Genomic DNA, 22,707 nt, shown 5'->3' on the forward strand with positions numbered 1-22,707 from the left:
CCCTTTTCTTTTCTTCCATTACAATTATTTGCTAGAGTCATCTGAACCCTGCCAAAATCCCTATAGCGTTCATGTTTCTTATTCTGCATGACTATTTCCGTAAAATTGTCGTTATAATCTGTTCAAAAAAAAAAAAAAAAAAAAAACCAATTAAACCAGTAATCATTACACGAAGATGAAGGTGGAGAGTTTAATGAATTTTCAAATCCAAAAAGAATTCATGATAAGTAATGCATTTTCTGTACTGCCTTAAAAGAAAAATAAGAACAAATATTATTTGCTCATTAGAATATCTTCTATGTTAGTTCTAGTTTTAATTTTATTTTAAATCTTACAAGATGACACATAAACATTTGTAGGATCATACGTCATAAATAGTAGATTTAAAATTAAAAGTAAAATTTGCCGTTTTATAAATAGTAGATTTAAAATTAAAAGTCTAATGCTTTATCTTAAGGTGAATATTCCCATGACATCTTCACATGAAAATAGCATTGTGGACCATTAGATGAGTTGATATGTTTGGCTATATATTTGATTAACTATCTAAGGGTTCACAATGTCATCTTCATATGAAGATGTCAATTTTCATATGAAGATGTCATCATGTAAGTATTTCTCTTATCTCAATTCAATTAGAATTTTATATTAGGGATAAGTATGATTTTGGTCCCTAACGTATGAGCTGAAAATTTTTTTCGTCTCTCGCCTTTTTTTCGCTCTAAAGTGGTCCCAAGGTTTCGGTTTGTTTTAAAATTGTCCTTTTTACCAATTTTATTTTTTTATTACCAAATTACCTTTTATTAAAAAAATTTTAAAATAAAATAAAAAAAGGAAAGGAGGATACAGAAGCGAGTGGGAGGGAGGCCAAGAAAGAAAGAAAGGGGGGGGGGGGGGGGCGAGAAAGGTGGGGGGAGGGTGGAGGGTGGAGGGGAGAGAGAAGAGGGACGCCATGCCGCCGCATCGCCGCTTCTTCTTCTTCTTACCGCCGACCCCACCGCTGCACCGCCGCCCGCGGCCGCCGCTTCTTCTTCCCGTCGCCGCACCGCCGTCCATTTCTTCTTCTTCTTCTTCTTCTTCTTCTTCTTCTTCTTCTTCTTCTTCTTCTTCCCGCCGACCCCACTACCGCACCGCCTCCCGCCATCCGCCGCTTATTCTTCTTCTTCTTCTTCTGTTAATTGAATTTTTTGTGAAATTTTTGGATTTTTTGTGAAATTTGTTGTAGAATATTGTTGTTGCTGAAATTTTGATTTTGGAGTATTGTTGTTGCTGAGTTGAGTTTGAGTATTATTGTTGTTGTTGTTGAAATTTGTGAAATTCTGGATTCTTGGAATATTATTGTTGTTGCTGAAATTTGATTTTGGAGTATTATTGTTGTTGTTGCGGAAATTTGTGAAATTCTCGGTTCTTAATGATGATGATGATTTTCTGAGTTGAGTTTTTGTTTGTCTAAGTTTGAATTCTGGACCTGAGTCCTGGGTTTTGATGAGGATGAGGATGATGATGTTGATTTTTTGAGTTTTGGTTGGTGTGATGCAGATGGTGATGGAGTGGCAGTGGATGAAGGGTGGTGGTGGTGGTTGTTGTAGTGGTGCTGGTGCTTTGCATGATGATGATGATGATGATGATGATGATGATGATGATGGTGGTGGTGGTGGTTGGTGGTGGGTGGTGGTGGTTGTAGTGGTGCTGGTGTTTTGCATGATTTTGGGGAAGAAGGGATAGAAGCATTTTGGTTTGAAGGACGGTTTTAAAACAAACCGAAATTTTGGGGACCATTTTGGAGCGAAAAAAAGGCGAGGGACGAAAAAAATTTTCGGCCTCTACATTAGGGACCAAAATCATACTTATCCCTTTATATTACGATCAAATAGTCATTTCTGATCATGAAAAATTGAGGCGTTGTCCGTGTTAGTTATCATTTTAGGTGGTTGTCAACTGTCCAACGTGATAGGTAATGATCCAACATGTCAATACTTTGTTTTAATTTAAAAATTAAATAATTATAAGTGAAATTTACATATTTAACCTAGAGTAAACTACCATTTGTACCCACGAAAGTTGAAAACGCTGACATATTTACCCATAGAAAAAGAAAATTACCATTTGTACCCATGAAATATGGATTTCGCATAACAAAATTATCCAAACACTAAAAAATTACTTAAAATCCCTAAATTACCCCTATCTCCACCACCACACCACCTCCTTCACCCAATCACCTTTCTAACCCTAACCCTCTTCACCCAGCCACCACCCCTCTTTCCCTTTTCAATCTCAAATCCCACCACCACCCTCTTCACCCAACCACCACCCCTCTTTTCCTTTCTAACACACTCTCACTATTACTTCCCACTCAGTCCCCACCACTGCTCCAATGGCTCCTTGCCACACCCTCCTCTCTTTCATCCTCACAGTCACAGCAACACTTGCTGCCGCTTCGCCGGAGAAGAAGAGCACCTCAGCAGAAAGAGTTTCAACGACCGCGACCTCGGTCCTGTTCCTCCCAACTGGAAAGGAAAATTAGGAAAATCAATGGCGGAGGAGAAATACAAAACCCTAGAGGTAGTAGAGAAGAACCCCAAATCAGGGGTGTTCCACCTTTACTTGAATCGTCCGAGACAACGCAACGCTCTGACGCATGATTTCTTCACTGAGTTCCCCAAAGTCCTGTATGCCCTGGACCACAACCGTGACGTCAACGTCATCGTGTTACCCGGCGCCGGTTGAAATCTATCACGTAGTCCTACCACGATGCCGGGGAGAGTATCCGTCGGCAGATCCTGGCGATGCAAGATTCCGTCACGGTGTTGGAGCGGTGCCGGAAGCCAGTGATTGCTAGTATCCATGGCGCTTGCATCGGTGGTGCAATTGACATCGTGACAGCCTGTGACTTAAGGTATTGCACGGAGGACGCGTTCTTTTCGGTGAAGGAGGTTGATTTGGCCCTGGCTGCTGATCTCGGCACTCTTCAGAGACTGCCATTAATTGTTGGCTACGGTAACGCCATGGAGTTGGCCTTGACAGCTCGCCAGTTTTTCGGTTCTGAGGCTAAGCAGTTGGGCCTTGTTTCTCGCGCTTTCCCTTCCAAAGATGACCTCGATCAAGCTGGCAGCTGCGTCGCTGAAAGGGACTTCCCCGCCGCCTTGTGCAACAGAAAGATTATTGGGGCTCGCTACTTCTCCGCCAGCTACGAGGCCACCAACGGCAAGATGAATGACACCCTTGAGTACCGTTTTCCCAGGGACTCCGATGGCCATGGCACCCACACCGCTTCCATCGAGATTGAGAGAGAGAGGAGGGGGAGGAGATGATAGTGGTAGTGGTGGAGAGAGGGGGTAGTTTAGGGATTTTATTTAATTTTTTAGGGTTTGGATAATTTTGCTTGTAAAAATTATTTTTCATGGGTACAAATGGTAATTTCCTTTTTCTATGGGTAAATATGTCAGCGTTTTCAACTTTCGTGGGTACAAATGGTAGTTTACTCTTTAACCTAAGAAGAGAAAGCTTTAAAACATAAGAGTTAGGGGAAGAGTGGTTAGGTGCAAAGAGAAGAGAGAGCTTCCCAACAATGGCGATTTCCATTCCAATCAATCCAACGGAATTGTCGTTTTGAACCGTCATTCGTCGTTTTGCGAGTCGGGTTTATGCAGTCGTCAGAGGCCACTTGCGAGAAGGGAGAACAATCGCAGGGGAGCAAGAGCCACTGATGGAGGAGACAACACTTGTGATTATGTAAGATAAGGTCTGAAATTTCATTCTCACTTGATTATGTAGTTCGTTTGAGTGATTTTCTACATGCTCTTCATCTATGCATGTAATCGGGGTTAGGATTTGCATTGTTATTGTTCCTGATCCTCATTGCTGTATATTTTTTTGTCTATTTTTAGTTTGTGATTAACGGCATAAAGCACCTCCCGTCGACCTTATTCTCATTCTTTCTCTTCACAGTTGAATTTCTATCGACACTGAAACTCGCATATGATGCAGGTGAGTTCGTCATTTAGCACCTTGAAATTTTCTCTTCAAAATTATCTATGGTCTCTCTTTAATCTTCTATCCCTCTGCCTTCACAAATTGGGGCTTAGGGTTTAATTTGGGTGAAGAAAATGAGAAGAAGAAAGAGTTCTTTCGAAGAAGGAATGAAGAGGGAGAGAGTTTGTATGACATTGTTAACATCATCTGTCACGTTGGACACTTGACAGTTACCATGGATCATAACTAATGCCCTCTCTCACTGGTTTAACATTTGGTTAGAAATGTCTGACGGAGATAAACGTCGACAGTGACAACCTTTTATATTATTATTTAAAATGAATATTCAATATGATCCTGACAATTATTTCGAAGGGATTACGAAATTTTCAAACAAAAAAAAATATCCAACCAAACTCCTGATCTTTATTTTTTTGGAACTGATTAGCCCTTATCCAAAAAAAAAAAAACCACCGACACAGGGACTAATCAGTCCGATAAAAGTAAAGCTCAGCAGTTGAAAAAGTATTATTTTATTAAAAATCTCGTTGTTTTTCGAGATAATTATAAGGGTCATTTATGATTTTTCTCTATTTTTTATTATTTCATATGCTTATACGAATAACGTCTTTTTATTAATTTAAAAAAAAATAATATTACATTTTTAAGGTGATACTAGTTTTATTTTTTCAATTAATTTTAATATAAATTTTAATTTTAAATAAATTCACTTTTTGAGAATATAAAAAATATACTTTAAAAAGTAAAAACACTCGGTGGATTCTTTGGTGTAGAATGGAGGAACAGTTCTACACATGTAAAAATATGTTGGATTCTGTCCTTGTGCAACAAGTGTCTCAATAGAAGACAGTTTCTGACGCTACACAGTACCATTGTCCGGTGTATCACGTGATGAGTTTAGGTCAGAATTTGTTAATTTTGCTTAAATCTGAATAATTAACCTAAGCTAATTGTTGGGCTTATAACGTTGGCTGTTTGGGCTATAATGTTAGAAGGATGAGGTGTTTTTAGCGGATTGAAATGCCTTTTAAGAATATATTATCTCATGTCCCAAAAAAAAAAAGAATATATGTTTTTTTTGGTTAATTTTGGGTCTTGAGATATAATAGCCTATGTGAATAATATGTGAACACCCAACGGCTGGAGGTAAGTTCTTAGTGGTATATATTATTTAGGTGGATTGAAAAATGCCCTCTCAAGTGATAAGTAAATTTTTCAGTTTAAAAAATAGTATGTTTATACTTGTCTATACATATTTAATTATTAGTAGTTTAATATTTAAAATGAATTTTGAGTATGTAATCTAAATAAACCATGATTAAGACAAATTTATTGAATAAAGATTGACTAATATTAATAGCTCATCCTTAAAAGCTCGTTATCAAATAAAGAGTGCAGCACATTAATTTTTTATTTATTATATTTTATATTAATAACTTAAATTTAGGATTTAAAATTTAGTATTTATGATTTATGATTTAGATTTTAATATTAAAAATTTATAATTTAAAATTTAAATTTTAGTATTCAAGAAGCATATTTTCTATTGAACGGATGAAAGTATAAGCATTTGTCAATATTAACCAATTAAAATTAATGAATAAAGTGACAAGTAAATTTTTGAGAATTTATAGTTTTGATAGATTAGTTTTTTTAAAAAAAAAAATATTAATAAAATATTTTATAGTAGTAAATTTAGAACAGTATCTTTAAATTACCACATATGGTTGAGATAAAAATTTTAATTTGAACTAACTTATCTATATTTATTATCTTAAAAAAATTTATTAATATTTTTTTAAGACTAATTTATTCAAAATATAATTTTTTAGAAGTTTATTGTCACTCTATTCAATTATGTATGATAATACCTGCTTGCACTTAGTTTATTTGTCACTCTATTTAATTAATTAAAGTATGATAATATCTACTTGCACTTAGTTTTAGTGGTACTCTATTCAAATTTAATAGTATTTATCTTCAATGAATTTTGAGTATGTAATCTAAATAAATCATAATTAAGACAAATTTATTGATTAAGACAAATTTTGAGTATGTAAATTTATTGAATAATTTTGCAAAAATGTATAAAATCATTAAATGTGGCTAATTGAATGTAAAATAATTATAAGTAATTTAGAAAGTGGTTAAATCATATTATTTTTAACCATTCTCTAAATTACTTATAATTTTAAATTTCTCACTCTTTAAAATACGTAATCAATTTTATCTTTATTCAATAAATTTGTCTTAATTATGATTTATTTAGATTACATACTCAAAATTTATTTTAAATATTAAACTACTAATAATTAAAATATTTTTTAAACTGAAAATTTACTTATCACCTGAGAGAGGCCTTTTTCAATTCACCTAACTCATATATACCACTAAGTACTTACCTCCATCAATTGGGTGTTTACATATTATTCACAGGCTATTACATCTCAAAACCCAAATGTAACCCAAAAAAAAAATATTCTTAAAGGACATTTCAATCCGTCAAAAACACCTCATCCTTTTAACATTATAACCCAAACAGCCAACCTATAAACCCAACAATTAGCCTAAGTTAATTATTCAGACCTAAACAAAATTAATAAATTCTTACCTAAACCCTTCACGTGACACACTGGATAAAGGATACTGTGCAGTGCCAGAAACGGTCTCTTACTGGGACACTTGTTGCACAAGGACAGGATCCAACACATTTCTACATGTGTAGAACTGTCCCCCCATTCTACACCAAAGAATTCACCAAAACACTCCCTTAAAAATACTCTTGTATCTATTTTCTTTTTATCAATCTTAAGTTATATCTTTCTGTTGTTTCAGTCAATAACATGAGAACGTATTCCTGTACAAATCCATAAATGCACATTACAATTGGGAGTTGGAAACAATTATTAAAATTAGACGTTATCTAATTTAGACATGGCAAATTAAAATATTGGCATGACAAGATATAGTTTACCAACATTTAACCGCCAAATGATCACTTAAACATAGTAAACAAACAACAAAGAATAAAATAGATCCTTTTTAAATTTTATTGGGATAAACTCTTATCTTGTATGCATTTTATTATTTTTGATTTGGTTATTTATTTGGCAGAGATTATATGAGCAAGGTGCAAGGAAATTTGAAATTGCGGGAATTGGTGCAATTGAATGCTGCCCTTCAAATAGGCTTAAGAATAAAACAGAATACTTCTCGGAAGCCAATTATTGGGCACTTAAATATAATGAAGATCTTAAAACCTTGTTGAAGAATTGGCAATTGGAGAAAAAGGACATAAGATACTCCTACTTCGATACTTATGCTGCTATCCAAGATCTCATTCAGAGCCCAATTTCTTTTGGTATTGTTATCACATGCATACTTATAAATCATAATGACAAAAAAAAAAAAAAAAACCTCATTGCATATATTTCTTTTTAGTATAGCATATATATTGGAAGTTAGGATTAGGACACTAGGAAAATACCTACAAAAATATAATTTCAATCTTTTTCTTTTAAAAAAGAAAAAAGTTAGTAACAAAATAAGAGAAATAAACAACACAAAACAACAGTAACCGCAATTGGTACTTATCAGCTCCTAATCATTTCTGCGGATTTAATGAGTATTTATTTAAACTTTGCCATATCAAATCAATTCTAAATTTTGTAAATTTTCTTAGATTGATTTATATAGTAAGATGTTAGAATTTAACAGCTCGATAGATAAAATTTATCGTGCATAAGAAATTATTCAATTGTGTAACTCAACAAAACCTACATTGAATATAAATAAATATTATATATATATATATAATTTTAAGCTTTCTTCTTAAAAGACACTTTAATTTCTAACTCATTAAAAAAGATACTGAAGTAATCTTGAATGAATTTTGGTGAAAAAAAATGTAAAACTCTACAAGTTGTTGTCCTGTATGAATTTGTGAATTTTGATTCTAATACCCATTAAAAGAAATAATGTTCCAAAATTTTAAAAGTATTTAGATTTTATCCCTAAGTTTTATTTTTAAGAGAGTTCATATGTGCCATTTTCGAGATTTACAGAAATAAAAACTGCTAGTGAAATTGGTAAGTTGAATGCTGAATTTCCATGTTTCCCAATTTCTATTATTTGTTCCAACAGACAACCACCTTTTCTGGGATCCTGTCCATCCTACGGAAGCTGCTACTCGCATCTTTGTCGGTAGACTTTTTGATGGACCTTCAAAATATGCATCACCTATTATCATAAGACAGCTTGTATCTGCTTGAATTTCTTTTTTTTTTTTTGGCATTTTATATCTTAATTTGTCCTCACAATTATATAATGTTTTTTTTATCGTGTGATTATCAAGTAGCTTAAAAAGTTAAAAAAGGCTGACGAAAAGGAAATAGAAGAGAGTGAGTGGGGGATTGAAACAATGATAAAGACTAAAGAAGAAACATAGTTTACGTGTATGTGTAGTCTTTATAAATTTGGGTAATGTTGATTTTTTATTCTATTTTTTTTTTGTACTTTTTCTTACCATTCCATATAGTAGTAGGCTATGATGCAGGGACACTGACACGACACGGGACACACGCGAATTTTAAAATCTTACATAATACGGAGACACGCATATATATAAAATATAAAGTATTTTTTAGATAAATTGTAATGATATTTTGATATTTTATTGATATTAAAATATAAAATAAAATTTTTAATTATTTTTAATGTCTTATTTTAATTATATCAAGTATTTAAAATATTTTTTATTTTAATAAATAATAATATATACTATATCTAAATTTATTTTAAAAATATATGTTAAGAATAAAATTGGACACGCGAACACGTGATGATATTTAGGTGTGTCCAAGCGTGTTCGGAAAAGAATTTTTTATTTTTTATTAAGACACGGTTGGACACAGCAAACACGCGTGTCGGATGAGTATCGGTGAGTATCGTGTCCGAAATATGTCTGACACGTGGACACGATAACTCAGCGAAGTGTCCGTGCTTCATAGATAGTAGGTGATCCATTTGTTCAAGACTCGAAGGATCATTGATGGTTAAGTTTCAGTTTCATAAGACTTCAATAAAACTGTAAACAGAACAGCACATTCACATCACAATTTCATTACAAGTCTATAACGGTTGCATTGGAAAATACTTGCCAACGCCACAGCAGTTTTCGTCAACGTGCCTCATACTGGACAACTGCATAAAAACCAAAGAAAGAAAGATGTAAATGAAAAGTGTAGATAAATTGCATGTATGTCTTAAAGTAGTGCATCAAATGCAAGCATGTCATTCTCAGAAGAATCCCAGCCATTAATAATTTTCCATTTTTCAGTAACCTAGGCACAGCGAAGATGGTTAGCATTCAACACTAACATATGATGTTTTTGATTGACCTATTTCATTTCACATTGGATTTTGTTCTTATTGTGTTATATTTGAAAAAGGAGCCTTGGAGCAATGCTTAAGTTGTTTAGGGTTCAGTGCTTCCACCAAACTCTCTTAGATATAACTTATCAGATGAGCAACTACTCAAAATGATGAAGAAGAACAAATACTTGTTGACATGATTGGTTAATTAAACTCCTAGACCCTCCGTAATTTTCTTTAAAAAAAAGCATCAAATTCGAACAATACATAGTTGTTAGGTATCAGGCAAGAATAAGTCATGTTACTACTTCTAAATACGAGTACTTGTTATTGTACTAACTTCTAAGGAGGTAGAGACTCAAACCCTATGTCAAAAATCAAAGGTCAATTCTGTTGACTAGTTTGGAGCCTATACATGCAACTACATTTTAAAACCTAAGAGAATTTAACTATAAGAATGTATTTCCGAGTTTCATTCGGGTATGGTGTTCCCAATTTTACCCGTAACCAAAATTAGGGTTACGATTACCTCTATAATTCAAAATAAACCATCCAAACAAAGTGCACGTTTCATGCATTGAAAAATTAGGCATCCATGAACAACACATTACATAAACTAAAATTATGAGAAAACAAGATAGGAAAATTGAGAAACAGGGATTATGAAATTCAAATTGTAAAAGAGAGGGCTTACTGCGACGAGTGCGCTTCTTGTAAAGGATACGGTAACCGCACTCTCTGCACTGTATAACATCACCTGGTTTCAGCGTATTCTCCATACCACAATCTGCACAACGAAGAAACAAATGAAAAAAGAAAACTTCAAAAGAACAAATTGTCTTTCAGAACCCTAGAATCCAAAACCACTCATAGGCAGAAGAATTATCGAAAAAACAAATATGAGACTGAGAGATGAGATGAGATGAGAGGAGAAAGAGAAACCTCCGCAGATGTAGCTAACTGGCTCAGCTTGAGGATCCATCGATGGCGCGGGTTTCTGAGTGATCGAGAGACTCAAAGATTTTAAGTTTCAGGTTTTGGTGCAGCCAGCAACACACTATAAAAATAGGGCAGAGAGATACGTTTTAGCCAAGGTTCTGAAAACCGAACTGCTCATTGAACCACTATAATTATTGGTTCATTAATATATTGGTTCAACCGGTTTAACCATAATTCAATAGAAAAAACCATTTTTAATAAAATAATAAATAAATTATAAATAAACATTCTAAAATATCATTACAATCTAATATAAACTTTTAAATATCTTCTAAATTTAAAACATTTCATGAAATGACTTCAACGAAAGTCTTAAAATCTTAAAAAAAAGTACAAATTTAACAGTTAAATAAAAATATATCTAAACATAAAATGCCAGCACAAAAATTTGTCATCAATCATCGTAAGTTAGTAAGGCTTGGACCATTGTTGGAGCATACAAATTTTACTCCCGAGAGACATGAGGAGGAATGATAATGTTTTCGAATCTTGTGGGAGAAAGTAGTAGTTCGATTTCTACTAAATCCAACACCTGAATATATAATACATTTAATCAATGTAAAGATAGAAAAATGCTTGTATTCATTAATGCAATTGCAATGCTTTGGTTTCAGTTACATGAAAATTTTCATACTTGTGCAACCACAATTGTCATTTTCTTTTACCCTGTTGCTGTCAAACTTATACGAAAAATATCTCAGATACACCACAATATAAGCTTTCAATTTCAACAAAATAAAAGCTATAGATTATAGAGAAGAATACAATCAAGATTGGAGAGTATTTGTGAACTAAGAACCATAAGGAGCGGTTGTATTTATACTTAATCTGACAATTCCTATCTGTAGTTTACATTTTAGAACTAAACTAGTCCATCCAAGCCATCATTTAATCTAATCAGAAGTGAACCACAAAATCATTTGACAAAATGAAATAGCACTTCAACTGCTCTTGTCATCTTTAGGATTCCACTTTAGCTTCCTCAGGCTGGAAAAATAAATAAATACATAAAAAGAAAGGAAAAAACCCTCCAAGTTTTATAACATGTTCTGTGTTCTGAAATTAATTAATTGTTAAAACTTAGGTCAATACCAGTTAACAACGCTTGAATTTTGATACAAACTGCAAATCATTGGTTCCAATCCAATTCCAACTAACTTCCATGCGAACAATATATTAAAATTAATCTCATAAATAAATAAATCTGATCCAAATAATCAATAATCTCGGTAAATTAAAATCAAAACACACAAAAAAACAAAAAAAAAAACAAAAAAAAAAGAACAAGCGATGATTGCCACTGACCTTCGAAGACGATGCCGACAGAACGTTGATTGACCAGACGACGGCGGAAGAAGAGAGCAGGGGTTGGAGACTTGGGGGCAGTGGCTCAACGGACGGACGGCGGCACTGGCTTAACGGACGGGCGGCGGCACTGGCTCGAAGAGAAGAGAGGCTAGGGTTGGAGAAGGGGGAGTGATTCACACTTCAGAGTTCTGGCTTCTGGTCGAGTGAGAGACTGGGAGGCATGGTCGAGTGAAGCAGTAGGGACGACGGCGGCGGTAGGACGGTGGCGGTGACACAGCTTGAAGAGGAGAGTGACGGAGGCTAGGGTTTTCTTTGAGAGGGGGAAGCAAATGCGTGAGAGACACAGAGGGTGAGGCTCGTTTTCTTTATCTAATACCCAAAACGGTGACGTTTAAGGCTGGAAGGTCAAAACCGGCCGAATCCTGGTTCGGTTCGACCGGCAATTTCCGGCCGGTTCATCGGTTCTACAAACACGGACATTGCAAAATCTTTCTACAAACAAACAAAAGGAAAATCATCATCTTCCTTCCAAATTTCAATTTCCTATCTTTTACTCTTGTTTCAGTATTTCCTTTCAAACAAACACAGTATTAGGGCCTCATTTCTTTCTTCATAATACCGAACCAATAGAATCTAGTCTGACTTAGGGATAAAGGAAAAAAAAAAGAGAATTCGATCAAACCCTTTGCTGTCTTGATGGTCATGGCTGCGATTCAGAGTATCAACACAGTAGCAGAGGCTATGCCTCGACTCACCAGGTTCTCTCTTCAAGCCCCAAAATTGGTCAACACTTCTTCCCTTTTTTAATCAAAAAGGAAATTTTTTATTTGTTATTTTTTTAATATTATTTACTGCATGATTGGGTTAGAATATGAAACTTTGTTTCTTAGCTTGGCTTGGAAAAATGTACATTCCTTTTTTCCGAGAATAGGGTATATTTGAATTTTTCTTATAATTCGAAGTTAAGAAGAAGGAAAATTTAGCAACAAATATAACAAAATGTTACTTACTATTAGTACAATGTTCCTGTAATTTACTAATTTATTTGACTTATGCGCCTTTAATTGAAAGACTGGAATATTGACTGATGTTTAGCTTGGGTTTTTCATGGCTTGAACACTTTTGGTGACCCAAATATATTAAAGGCTCATTTGATTCATGATATGAAGGCCTAAAAGAGAGATTAATTTATGAGTTAATATTCAAATTTGTCCATGAAAGATACTCTGATCTCTATTTTAGTCCCCGAAAGATAAAATTAATCAAAAGAGTCCCCGAAAGATACCCAAGTTAATCACGTTTGTCCTTCCGTCAACTCCCTTGATGACCTGGCTAATGTCTGCTGACGTGTGACGTTAGCTGCCACCGTGGAAGAGGCCAACGTGTCATAAGCTATTGCTGACAAGGTAACTTTGGGAAAACAGTTCAAATCAGTCCCTCAGTGTTTAAAACATAATCCTAATTTCGACGATAAATACGTCGCGTTCAACAATCGGAGGGCCATATGTCTGGGCAAGTGTTGAAATTGCTGGTTTGGGGCGACGATGGAGGTAGCAAATGGAGGCCGTGGCAGTGGTGTGTTGTTTCCGTCGAATGGCAGTAATGGTTCCAGCGCTTCAATGCGAACCAGGAGAAAATCCATGAGGAATCATGTTTCTGTGGGTTGAAGGCTGGGATAAAAAATCTAGGACAGCAGAGAACCCAGATAGACAATTCCGTGCATGTCCAAGGTACCAGGTGAGTGTTATGGAATAAGTTAAAGGTTTTCCATGTTGTTTTGTGTTGTGGGGTTTTTTTCAATTTTTTGTTTTTTGATTTTTGAATTTGCAGAAAGGCCGTCATTGCAATTACTTTAAGTGGGTTGACGATGATGACTATGAAGGGGTGGGTGATAAACTTATATTTTATGATGTATTTTGTGCTCAAATTGAGTGTTTCTATCAATCCTTCACCCACTTATTCATGTAAATTACATGGTTTTACTATTCCTTCCTTATTTTATGATATATGTGAAAACATGTTTCCTATGCTTTAAAAATATTAAATTTTAAATTATCCTTTATTATCATTCGATGCCGTGATCTGTGTGTTAAGTATTTTCAGGTTTCATAGGGCAAGAATGGCTTTGAGGACAGAAAGGAAACATACAAAAATGGAAGGAAAGCACAAAAATGGAGTTTTGAAGAAAAGGCATCGACGCGAATGCGTGGACGACACGGACACGTGCCTTGCGCGAAATGGCATCGACACGTACGCGTGGACGACGCGGACGCGTGCCTTGAGCAGAACGCAAATGACGCGTACGCATGACTGACACGAACGCGTGACAAGGAAGAACTCCAGACCACGTGAACGCGTGACAGACGCCACGTACAAGAATCTGCAGAAAACGCCCCCAGCGATTTCTGGACCCTTTTTCGGCCCAAATCCAAACCAGAAACACAGAATATAAGCCAGAGAATGGAGGAATCAAATAACAACTTACGTGACAGATACAATATTCATAATTTTAGGTTTTTAGATGTAGTTTTTAGAGAGAGAGGTTCTCTCCTCTCTCTTAGGATTTAGGAATTAGGATTCTTCTTATTTTATGGTTATTTCTTCATCACAGGTTCAATGTTCCTTTAATTTATTTTCTACTTTTATTTATTCTATTACTTTAATTGTTATTTATCTTTTCAATTTGGCTTATGATCCATTCATGTTAGGATTTTCTTAATTAATATAAATCGAGGTATTTCAGATATAAGATCAATTTATTCTATTTATGTTATTGATGCTTTCGATTTATCCAAATTATTTTCATTCGAGTAGATTTTCTTCCCTTTTGGCTTTGGTTGAGTAATTGGTAACACTTGAGTTATCAAACTCAGCTGTTGATTGAAATTGGAGTTGCTGATTGATTTGGATACCTCTAAAGCTAGTCTCTCCATAGAAGTTGGTTAGGACTTGAGGATTAATTTAATTAGTCCACTTGACTTTCCTTTGTTTAGTAAGGATTAACTAAGTGGGAGCAAAATCCAATTCTCATCACACATGATAAGGATAACTAGGATAGGATTTCCAGTTCTCATACCTTGCCAAGAGATTTTTCTAATTATTAATTTATTTTTCTTGTCATTTAAATTACTTGTTCCTTATTTAAAAAAAACCCAAAACAAAATATACTTTTTCCATAACCAATAAAAAATCATACTTCCCTGCAATTCCTTGAGAGACGACCCGATGTTTAAATACTTCGGTTATAAATTTTATTGGGTTTTGTTACTTGTGACAACCAAAACTTTTGTAAGAAAGGAATTCTTGTCGGTCTAGAAGCTATACTTACAATGGGAATTTATTCGTGAAAATTCTAGATCGCGCGAGAGTTTCGTTCTTCAAAAAATGGCGCCATTGCCGGGGAATTGCAAACGTGTGCCTTATTGTTGGTTATTGTAAATATTTCCTTTTACCTGTTTATTTGTTTTTATTTTTTGTTTTTAATTTTTATTAATTACTATGAGTTCTCACCCCCGTCGCTTTGAGTTTGGTTCTAATATTGTTGAAAGGAATGGAAGCTATAACAGGAACATGCATCAAGGTCAAAATAATCAGAGATGGAAGGAGCCACGAGGATCTGATCAACCCTTTAGGCAACAACACCCTCCAAGATACCATGAACCACGACTATTCCATAATGCATGTCATGACAATAGTTATGGTGGACCCTTTCGTGATAACCAACCTCCACCAGTGTACTACGGTCGAGAACCATTCCGAGGTGCATACCAAGATGATAGATATGGTAGACCCCCTTGTGGTTACCAACAATCCCCATCATATGCCTATGAACCACCTCCTCAATACAGCTTTGAACCACCATACTCACAAGCCCCCTACCACCATTCACCTCCCTATGACCCTAACCCGTATCCACCCTAATTCCAATCCAATTACTCCCAAGAACCACCACGTCCCTATGCGTCATGTCCATATCCATCGCCCCAAGAATCAAGGGAGCAACTCAAGGAAACAGTGGAAAAATTTCATGCCACCCTTCACCAATTGAATCAAGCGATAAATCGATTACCTTCCCGACGTTCGGACACTCAAGGAACCCCCATGGCTTCATGTGGACAACCTAATGAAGAACGCAGCATGAAGGAGATACTAGAAACCACACTGGGCAGTAAGGAGTATGACTTTGTACTGGAACAAGTGGAGGCAGCCAAAATTGTCGAAGAAGAAGAATTGGTTGAAGACTTAGGAGATGCTGAACCTCCATGGGAATCTAGAACTGTGAGGAATTCTGTCAAGAAAGTTACAATTGATGCTAAGGAGAATAGTGCACAACCCCCAAAGTAGGAATCTTATGAAGAACGGGACAGAACAACTCAAGAAGCGAGTTTCCTTGATAATGATAATCACGAGTCAAGTTCTCCTAGTAATGAACTTGCATCCGCAAGTGAATTCTTTGAGATTGAAGAATCTTCCCCAAATGAATACGAAGATGATGCGGAGGTAGACTTCTCTCAACCTCCAACTTATAACTTGAGTGATGAGGAAGATATCGAAGACTTTGATCAAGACGTGGTTGCAGTTGAAGAAGCTTGCAGAGAAGTGGAGGAATTCATAGAAGAATACAAGGGAGTAGAGCTTGCAAAACCATTGGAAACAACCATCCCAAGGCCATTACCGCCCAATACAAACTTCAAGTGGGTAAAATTCTTAGCCTTTATCTTTACTTTTCCACTTGAATATGGTTTGCTTGAAACAGATGGCCAGCTTAGAGCTCTGTGCGGCTTTAAGAGTAAAAGGGAAATGGTTCGTACTCAGAGCTGGTATGCAAGATTCAATAAGGTTCCACGCTTCAATTTGAAGTGCAAGGATTGGTATCAAGTTCGATTGAATGGGTCTAGGAAGATGTTTGGTCATCTTGGTGAGAATACAACTTCCAAACCGCCCGGCTGAAAAAATGTAGATTGAGAAAAAGGCGGATATAAAAGCAAGGTTTGGGATCCTGGAATCTATTCTAACATTCAACACCCCGGGAGCATTAAAACCTGTTTGAATTTGCTCAAGGGCTTTACATGCCTAGTTTGGGACCCCGGAGGCTGTTGGCATTCTAAACAGTGGTGGATATTTTTGGACGAATTCAAGCACAAGCCACCATAGCAGGAAACTCATCCAATGTCCAACTTAAGGACTTTAACTAAAAGTGCTAGGTGGGAGACAACCCATCGTGGTATGATCGTTCCTTTTTCAATCTTATTTCATTTTGTTTGTTTTTAAGTTTTATTTTATTCTATTTTCATTGAACCTGGAATTATTCATGGCATCCACATTAGCATTGCATTTTGCATCCTGCATATATAAAAAAAAGAGAGAGAGAAGCACCCCACGCAAGCGCGCAGGCCACGCGTGGGCGTCGATTAGAAATCGGCGTAAAGATCCAACGCCCAGAAAGTTGGGCTGAAATCATGCGGCTGTGGTGCATTAGGCACAAACTGAGCCACGCATTCGCGTCCCTGACAAAAATGCGTCACTTGCACTACACACACCCCACGCGAAAGCGTGAGCGACGCGTACGCGTCGCATGGATTTTATGGACCCTATTGGAAACAGAGAGTTGCGTCAAAACGACGCTGGAACTGTGCGTTTAGCACAATTCTCAGCGACGCGTTTGCGTGCTTCACTCATATGCGTCACTTACATTTTACCGGACTCACGTGATCGCGTCACTGACGCGTTCGCGTCATTTCCCTTTTCACCCCAATCATGCGATCGCGTGCTCCACGCGTTCGCGTGGATTCAAAATCACTAACACCCAACCACGCGAAACCCTACCCCCTCGCGTCACACTTCATCTTCTTCCTTCCTCCTCTGCACTCTCTCCGCCCTCCTCTGCAACCCACCACCGCCGAACCACCACCAGCACCGCCGCGCCGCCACCCCTGTCGCCTCAACCCCTCCTCGCGACACCCCCCTCTTTCTTCTTTCTCTTCTTCTTCTCCCCCACCTCTTTCTCCCCTCCACTCTTCCCACTGCCGTGCCGCCCCGTCCCCAAGCCGACCAGCGCCGCCGTCACCTCCGCACGACCAACCCCAACCCCACAACCCTCAACCCTCACCCATCCGTCTCTCCTTCCCATCCTTCACCCATCCGTCTCTCCTTCCCATCCTTCACCCCATACCCCTCCATATCCCACCAAACCGCCCTTGCCTTCACCTAGGAATGCCGCCGCGCCGCCACCCATCACCACCGCGTTACCAACACCACTACCACACTCCCACCATCTCTCTGGTCCATACATTTGTTCCTCTACACACCAGGTTCCGCCGAACACCGATTCGTCTATCAGTTAGTTAGTTAATTGTATATTTTTCAGTTTCTGTTCAAATTAGGATAGTTAGAGATGCATGATCGTAGTGGATTTTTTAGGTGGTTAGGTAGCTAGGATGTGGTTAGTGGATTTAGGCCTGATAATTGCGCCGTTTGTGCTACCTGTTTTTTTTTTCTGATTCACAATTCTGAATTTGCTGTGACGATGATTCTGTTCATATATTGTTCTTCATGTTTGATGCTGCTGTTATACTATTCTTTAATGTTCTTGCTAATTGTTATTCTTTTCAGCACTATTTAATGTCATATGAACTGATTTTCTTGCTGTTTATTACCCGGGAACATCCAATTTTAGCCGGAATGCTGCCCAAATTTTTTTAGCAAATGTTTTCACTCAACTCCCATTCATGAATTGGTTTTGGCGATTTCAAGTTTTGTGCTATTTGGTTTCAAGCTAGCCAATTCATGGATGAATGGGCTTGCATTCTCACTCTTTCTGGTTCCCGGATCACTAAATTGCATTATTGATGATTTCTTTTTCCTCTTGAAATTTTATAAATTATCATCAATAAACTGCAATCTTTGCTTGAATATGAGTTGATTGTTCTTCTAGTTTGTGAATTTATTGTTAACTAGAAAACCCATTATCATGCCACTTACTTTAACTTTCTAACTACTTTAACTTTCTAACTTTTCTTTTTACTTATTAACTACTTTAACTTTCTCACTCAAGGCATGATTACTGTTTTTCCTAATTAACAAGAATTCCACATATCATATATTTTGGATTGTGATTTTTACTCTCCGACTTTTCACTTGCATACAGTCCAAAATTTACTTATATTTAACTCATTTTATGCTTTTATTGCTCTTTTGCCTTTATGCTTATATTGATAAATCCTATTTGCTTACCTGTTTTCCTGTTTTAGTTCTTAAACTGTATCCTGCAACTTCTGCTTTTCAGGATGTCTGATCCCAAAAGTAAGGAAAAAGGCAAAGCAACTACAGGTAAAAGAAAAAGAGGAGAATCCTCTACCTCTATTTTGGACATCCTCCACGATGATTCCTGGCGGGAGAAGAACTTTACCCCGCAGGAAAAGGCTGATCAGTTGGTGCCTGCCATTGACCCAGTAAAATTTACCAACAAATACTGTGAGCTGAAGTATCCAGTTTTTGCCACTTCCAGGAACCTATACCTGGAAAGGACCCTCAAAATTCCAGAAGAACTCAAACAATACACTACAGATCAAATTAAACAGAGAGGCTGGTTCTTCTTGGAAAGAAACTTGACTGAAGTCAACTCATCCTGGGTCAGAGAATTCTGTTGCAACTACTTCAAAATATCCCTGGATGCAGTACAACTCCAAGGCAAGCAAATACTGGTTACTGAGGAAGCAATTGAAGAAATCCTCCAACTTCAGCCTAAATCAGATCAGCCAGACGGTTACCAAAAGGTTGAGGAAGATATGAGGTTCATGAGATTTGACTGAGACGCAGTCAAGAGGACTATAGCTCTTGATCCTACTGTCCCCTGGGTCATGGGCAAGTCCGCAGTGGCCCCCAAAGGAATTAAAATTATCTATATGAACGATGAGGCTTGGCTTTGGCAGCAAATTCTGGGTAACTACGTGATGCCGAGCACGCATGAGACAGAGGTGTCAGCTGCTATGATTACCCTCATCTGGTGTGTGATGGAGGGAAAAGACTTATATCTGCCCCGCTTTATCCGGTATTACATGGCCAGAGTCCATGTCAGAGGCACACTCCCATTCCCATACCTGATCACTCAGCTAGGCCACCGAGCTGAGGTGCCCTGGAAGCCGGCAGATGAGAAGCCAACCGCCGCAGACTGCAAGAAGATCATCCCTTACAACAGGAAGTTTCAGGCTTTGGGTTACAAACCTCCTTTTCTCATTGACTCTGCTGAGGCAGCCACATCTTCTGCTGCTCCTTCTACCCCTGCTGCACCAGCCACCACTACTGCACCCTCACCTGCTTCAGAGCCCATCTACAACCTCGTGCATCGCCTATTTGACCGGTTGGACCAGATGGAGCGCCGCAACAAGCGGTGATATGAGAGATCTGAGCGTCGCAGCAAGCGACGCTATGAGCACTTAAAGTTGATAATCCGATCTGGCCACCACGACATCCCCTCCGAGCCTGACACCCCTTCTGAGCCATCTGAGGAGAAGGCGGGCGATCACGAGGAGGAGGCACATGCAGAGGCTGCGCAGGCAGGACCAGAGTAGGCTACACCACAGCATGAGGAGCTTCATCAGATACAGCTGGTTGATCCAGAGATCCCTCTGCAGACAGAGCCTTCACTTCAGCAGGCAGACCCTCCGACACTCATCCAGACTGCAGACCCTCAGACCACCACAGAGACACCTACTGCACATCCTTCCAGAGATGACACTTCTTCACACCCAGCTTGAGTGAGCATCGAGGACGATGCTATTATTTAAGTGTGGGGAGGTCGCCATCTCCGGCGAACTTTATTTTGGTGAACCACTTTTCAGACTCTCTTATCCTATTTTGTTTATTTTTTGTATTTTTATTTTTATTTTTATTTTCTTATCTTATTTATCTTCCAGTACTTGCACATTTTTCTTTTGCTGTATTTTTACTGTATTTCTGTATTTTGCACTTGCGTTTATATATTTATTTTAGATATCTAGTTTAGTTGCACTTTTAGCTTATTAAGTTGTGATATAGAATATATGGATTAATTATTTTAGTTTACCCTTTTAGCATACGATAATTTGATTTAATTGGAAATAAAAAGAGTAAAATAGAAACTTTAGTTTAACAGAATCATAACAATCCACACACTGTATATATATAGCAACAAATGTGAGTTAGTTAACAACATTTCTTCAAGGAAGAACACTAAGTTTTTAAGAGCCATCCTAAGATTCACATTGAGAATAATAGAAACTCTTGATTTCTACTTGCATGACATACATAACTGATATATGGTTTTTGAGCCAACGAACACACAACCCGTGAGTTTTTGAGCTTAATTGTATGGTTACATTCAACCATAAATTTCATTCCTGTGTGTTTCGCACTTCTTTTTTATGCTTGTAATCTTAACTTTGTTTCAATCTATATGTCCAATATAGAATGTAGATACATCCATACATGTGATTGAGTCATCATTTGAATTTTCCCTTACATATCCCAAATAAGCCTACCTCCTACATCACCTTTGTTAGCCCCCTTGAGCCTTTTAATTCCCTTTTGTTCTATAACCACATTACTAGCCTTAAGCAGAAAAACAAATTAAAAATTCCAAGTTGAATCCTTGGTTAGCTTAAGATAGAAATTGTGTATTCACTAAGTGTGGGGAAACATGGAAACATGGGTTGATAGGAAAGGATTAATTTAATAAAGAGTAAGAGAATTGGAAGCATGCTCATGTAAAACAAATTTAAATGAAAATACTATGTGCATTGATATATGTTGTATTTATGTTTCAATATATATATATATATAAGTAATTAAATAAGGGGACAGATTCGCCCCAATGATAAGTTTAATAAAGAAATCAATGCACATGAAGGTAAAAACAAAATAAACTTGATACATGACTATGTGACACAAAAGTGGGAAAATTGGGAAAACCAAGATAATTTTAAATTTTTATAGAGAATGTATATGTTAGGTGATACATGCGAAATTGTTACTTTGAGGTTGTAAAATTTGTTGTTCGTTCTCTCCCTGGTAATGGCGCCAATAACTGGTGCACAATACCATGGTCCAAGCATAACTTCACAACTTCGCACAACTAACCAGCAAGTGCACTGGGTCGTCCAAGTAATAAAACCTTACGTGAGTAAGGGTCGATCCCACGGAGATTGTTGGTATGAAGCAAGCTATGGTCACCTTGTAAATCTCAGTCAGGCGGATATCAAGTGGTTATGGAGTTTTCGAATTATAATAAATAAATAGAAAATAAAGATAGAAATACTTATGTAATTCATTGGTGAGAATTTCAGATAAGCGTATAGAGATACCTTCGTTCTTCTGAACTTCTGCTTTCCTGCTGTCTTCATCCAATCAGTCCTACTCCTTTCCATGGCAAGCTTTATGTAAGGGCATCACCGTTGTCAATGGCTACATCCCATCCTCTCTGTGAAAATGGTCCAAATGCTCTGTCACGGCATGGCTAATCATCTGGAGGTTCTCGATTATACTGGAATAGGATTTACTATCCTTTTGTGTCTGTCACTACGCCAAGCACTCGCGAGTTTGAAGTTCATCACAGCCATCCCTTCCCAGATCCTACTCGGAATACCACAGACAAGGTTTAGACTTTCTGGATCTCAGGAATGGCCATCCATGGGTTCTAACTTATACCACGAAGATACTAATAACTCGGACTCGGTCCCCTGTATTAGATATCTAAGAGATACTCATTCTAGCTTAGTTGCATGTAGAACGGAAGTGTTTGTCAAGCACGCGTTCATAAGTGAGAATGATGATGAGCGTCACATAATCATCACATTCATCATGTTCTTGGGTGCGAATGGATATCTTAGAAGCGGAATAAGTTGAATTGAATAGAAAACAGTAGTACTTTACATTAATTCATGAGGAACAGCAGAGCTCCACACCTTAATCTATGAAGTGTAGAAACTCTACCGTTGAAAATACATAAGTGAAAGGTTCAGGCATGGCCGAATGGCCAGCCCCCAAAACGTGATC

The 22,707-nt window shown here is 37.1% G+C and overlaps 1 protein-coding gene, 1 long non-coding RNA gene and 1 pseudogene across 3 annotated transcripts; 2 read left to right on the forward strand and 1 right to left on the reverse strand.

Moving 5' to 3' along the window:
• The first annotated feature begins 2,535 nt into the window (after window positions 1–2,535).
• LOC107640470 (delta(3,5)-Delta(2,4)-dienoyl-CoA isomerase, peroxisomal pseudogene) lies at window positions 2,536–3,342 on the forward strand (annotated as a pseudogene).
• A 5,678-nt stretch (window positions 3,343–9,020) lies between these two features.
• On the reverse strand, window positions 9,021–12,191 carry LOC107643457 (DNA-directed RNA polymerases II, IV and V subunit 12). 2 transcript variants are annotated; one of them, XM_088488854.1, is made up of 5 exons: window positions 11,674–12,048; window positions 10,809–10,900; window positions 10,312–10,426; window positions 10,064–10,156; window positions 9,021–9,198 (listed from the first exon to the last, which is right to left on the reverse strand). In XM_088488854.1, the coding sequence occupies exons 3-5, from the start codon at window positions 10,349–10,351 to the stop codon at window positions 9,176–9,178; spliced, it is 156 nt and encodes a 51-aa protein (XP_088344980.1). In that variant the 5' UTR covers window positions 10,352–10,426; window positions 10,809–10,900; window positions 11,674–12,048; the 3' UTR covers window positions 9,021–9,175. The 2 variants fall into 2 exon arrangements, with proteins under 2 accessions (XP_088344980.1, XP_088344979.1); XM_088488853.1 differs by lacking the exon at window positions 10,809–10,900 and having other exon boundaries at window positions 11,674–12,191.
• A 298-nt stretch (window positions 12,192–12,489) lies between these two features.
• LOC148563755 (uncharacterized) lies at window positions 12,490–14,425 on the forward strand. The gene is made up of 2 exons (XR_015883703.1): window positions 12,490–13,413; window positions 13,507–14,425. It is a non-coding gene; the product is annotated as an uncharacterized LOC148563755 (long non-coding RNA).
• Window positions 14,426–22,707: the final 8,282 nt, after the last annotated feature.

Source organism: Arachis ipaensis, chromosome B5, assembly GCF_059453495.1.
Source record: "Arachis ipaensis isolate K30076 ecotype BB chromosome B5, ASM5945349v1, whole genome shotgun sequence".
Classification (NCBI taxonomy): Eukaryota; Viridiplantae; Streptophyta; class Magnoliopsida; order Fabales; family Fabaceae; genus Arachis; species Arachis ipaensis.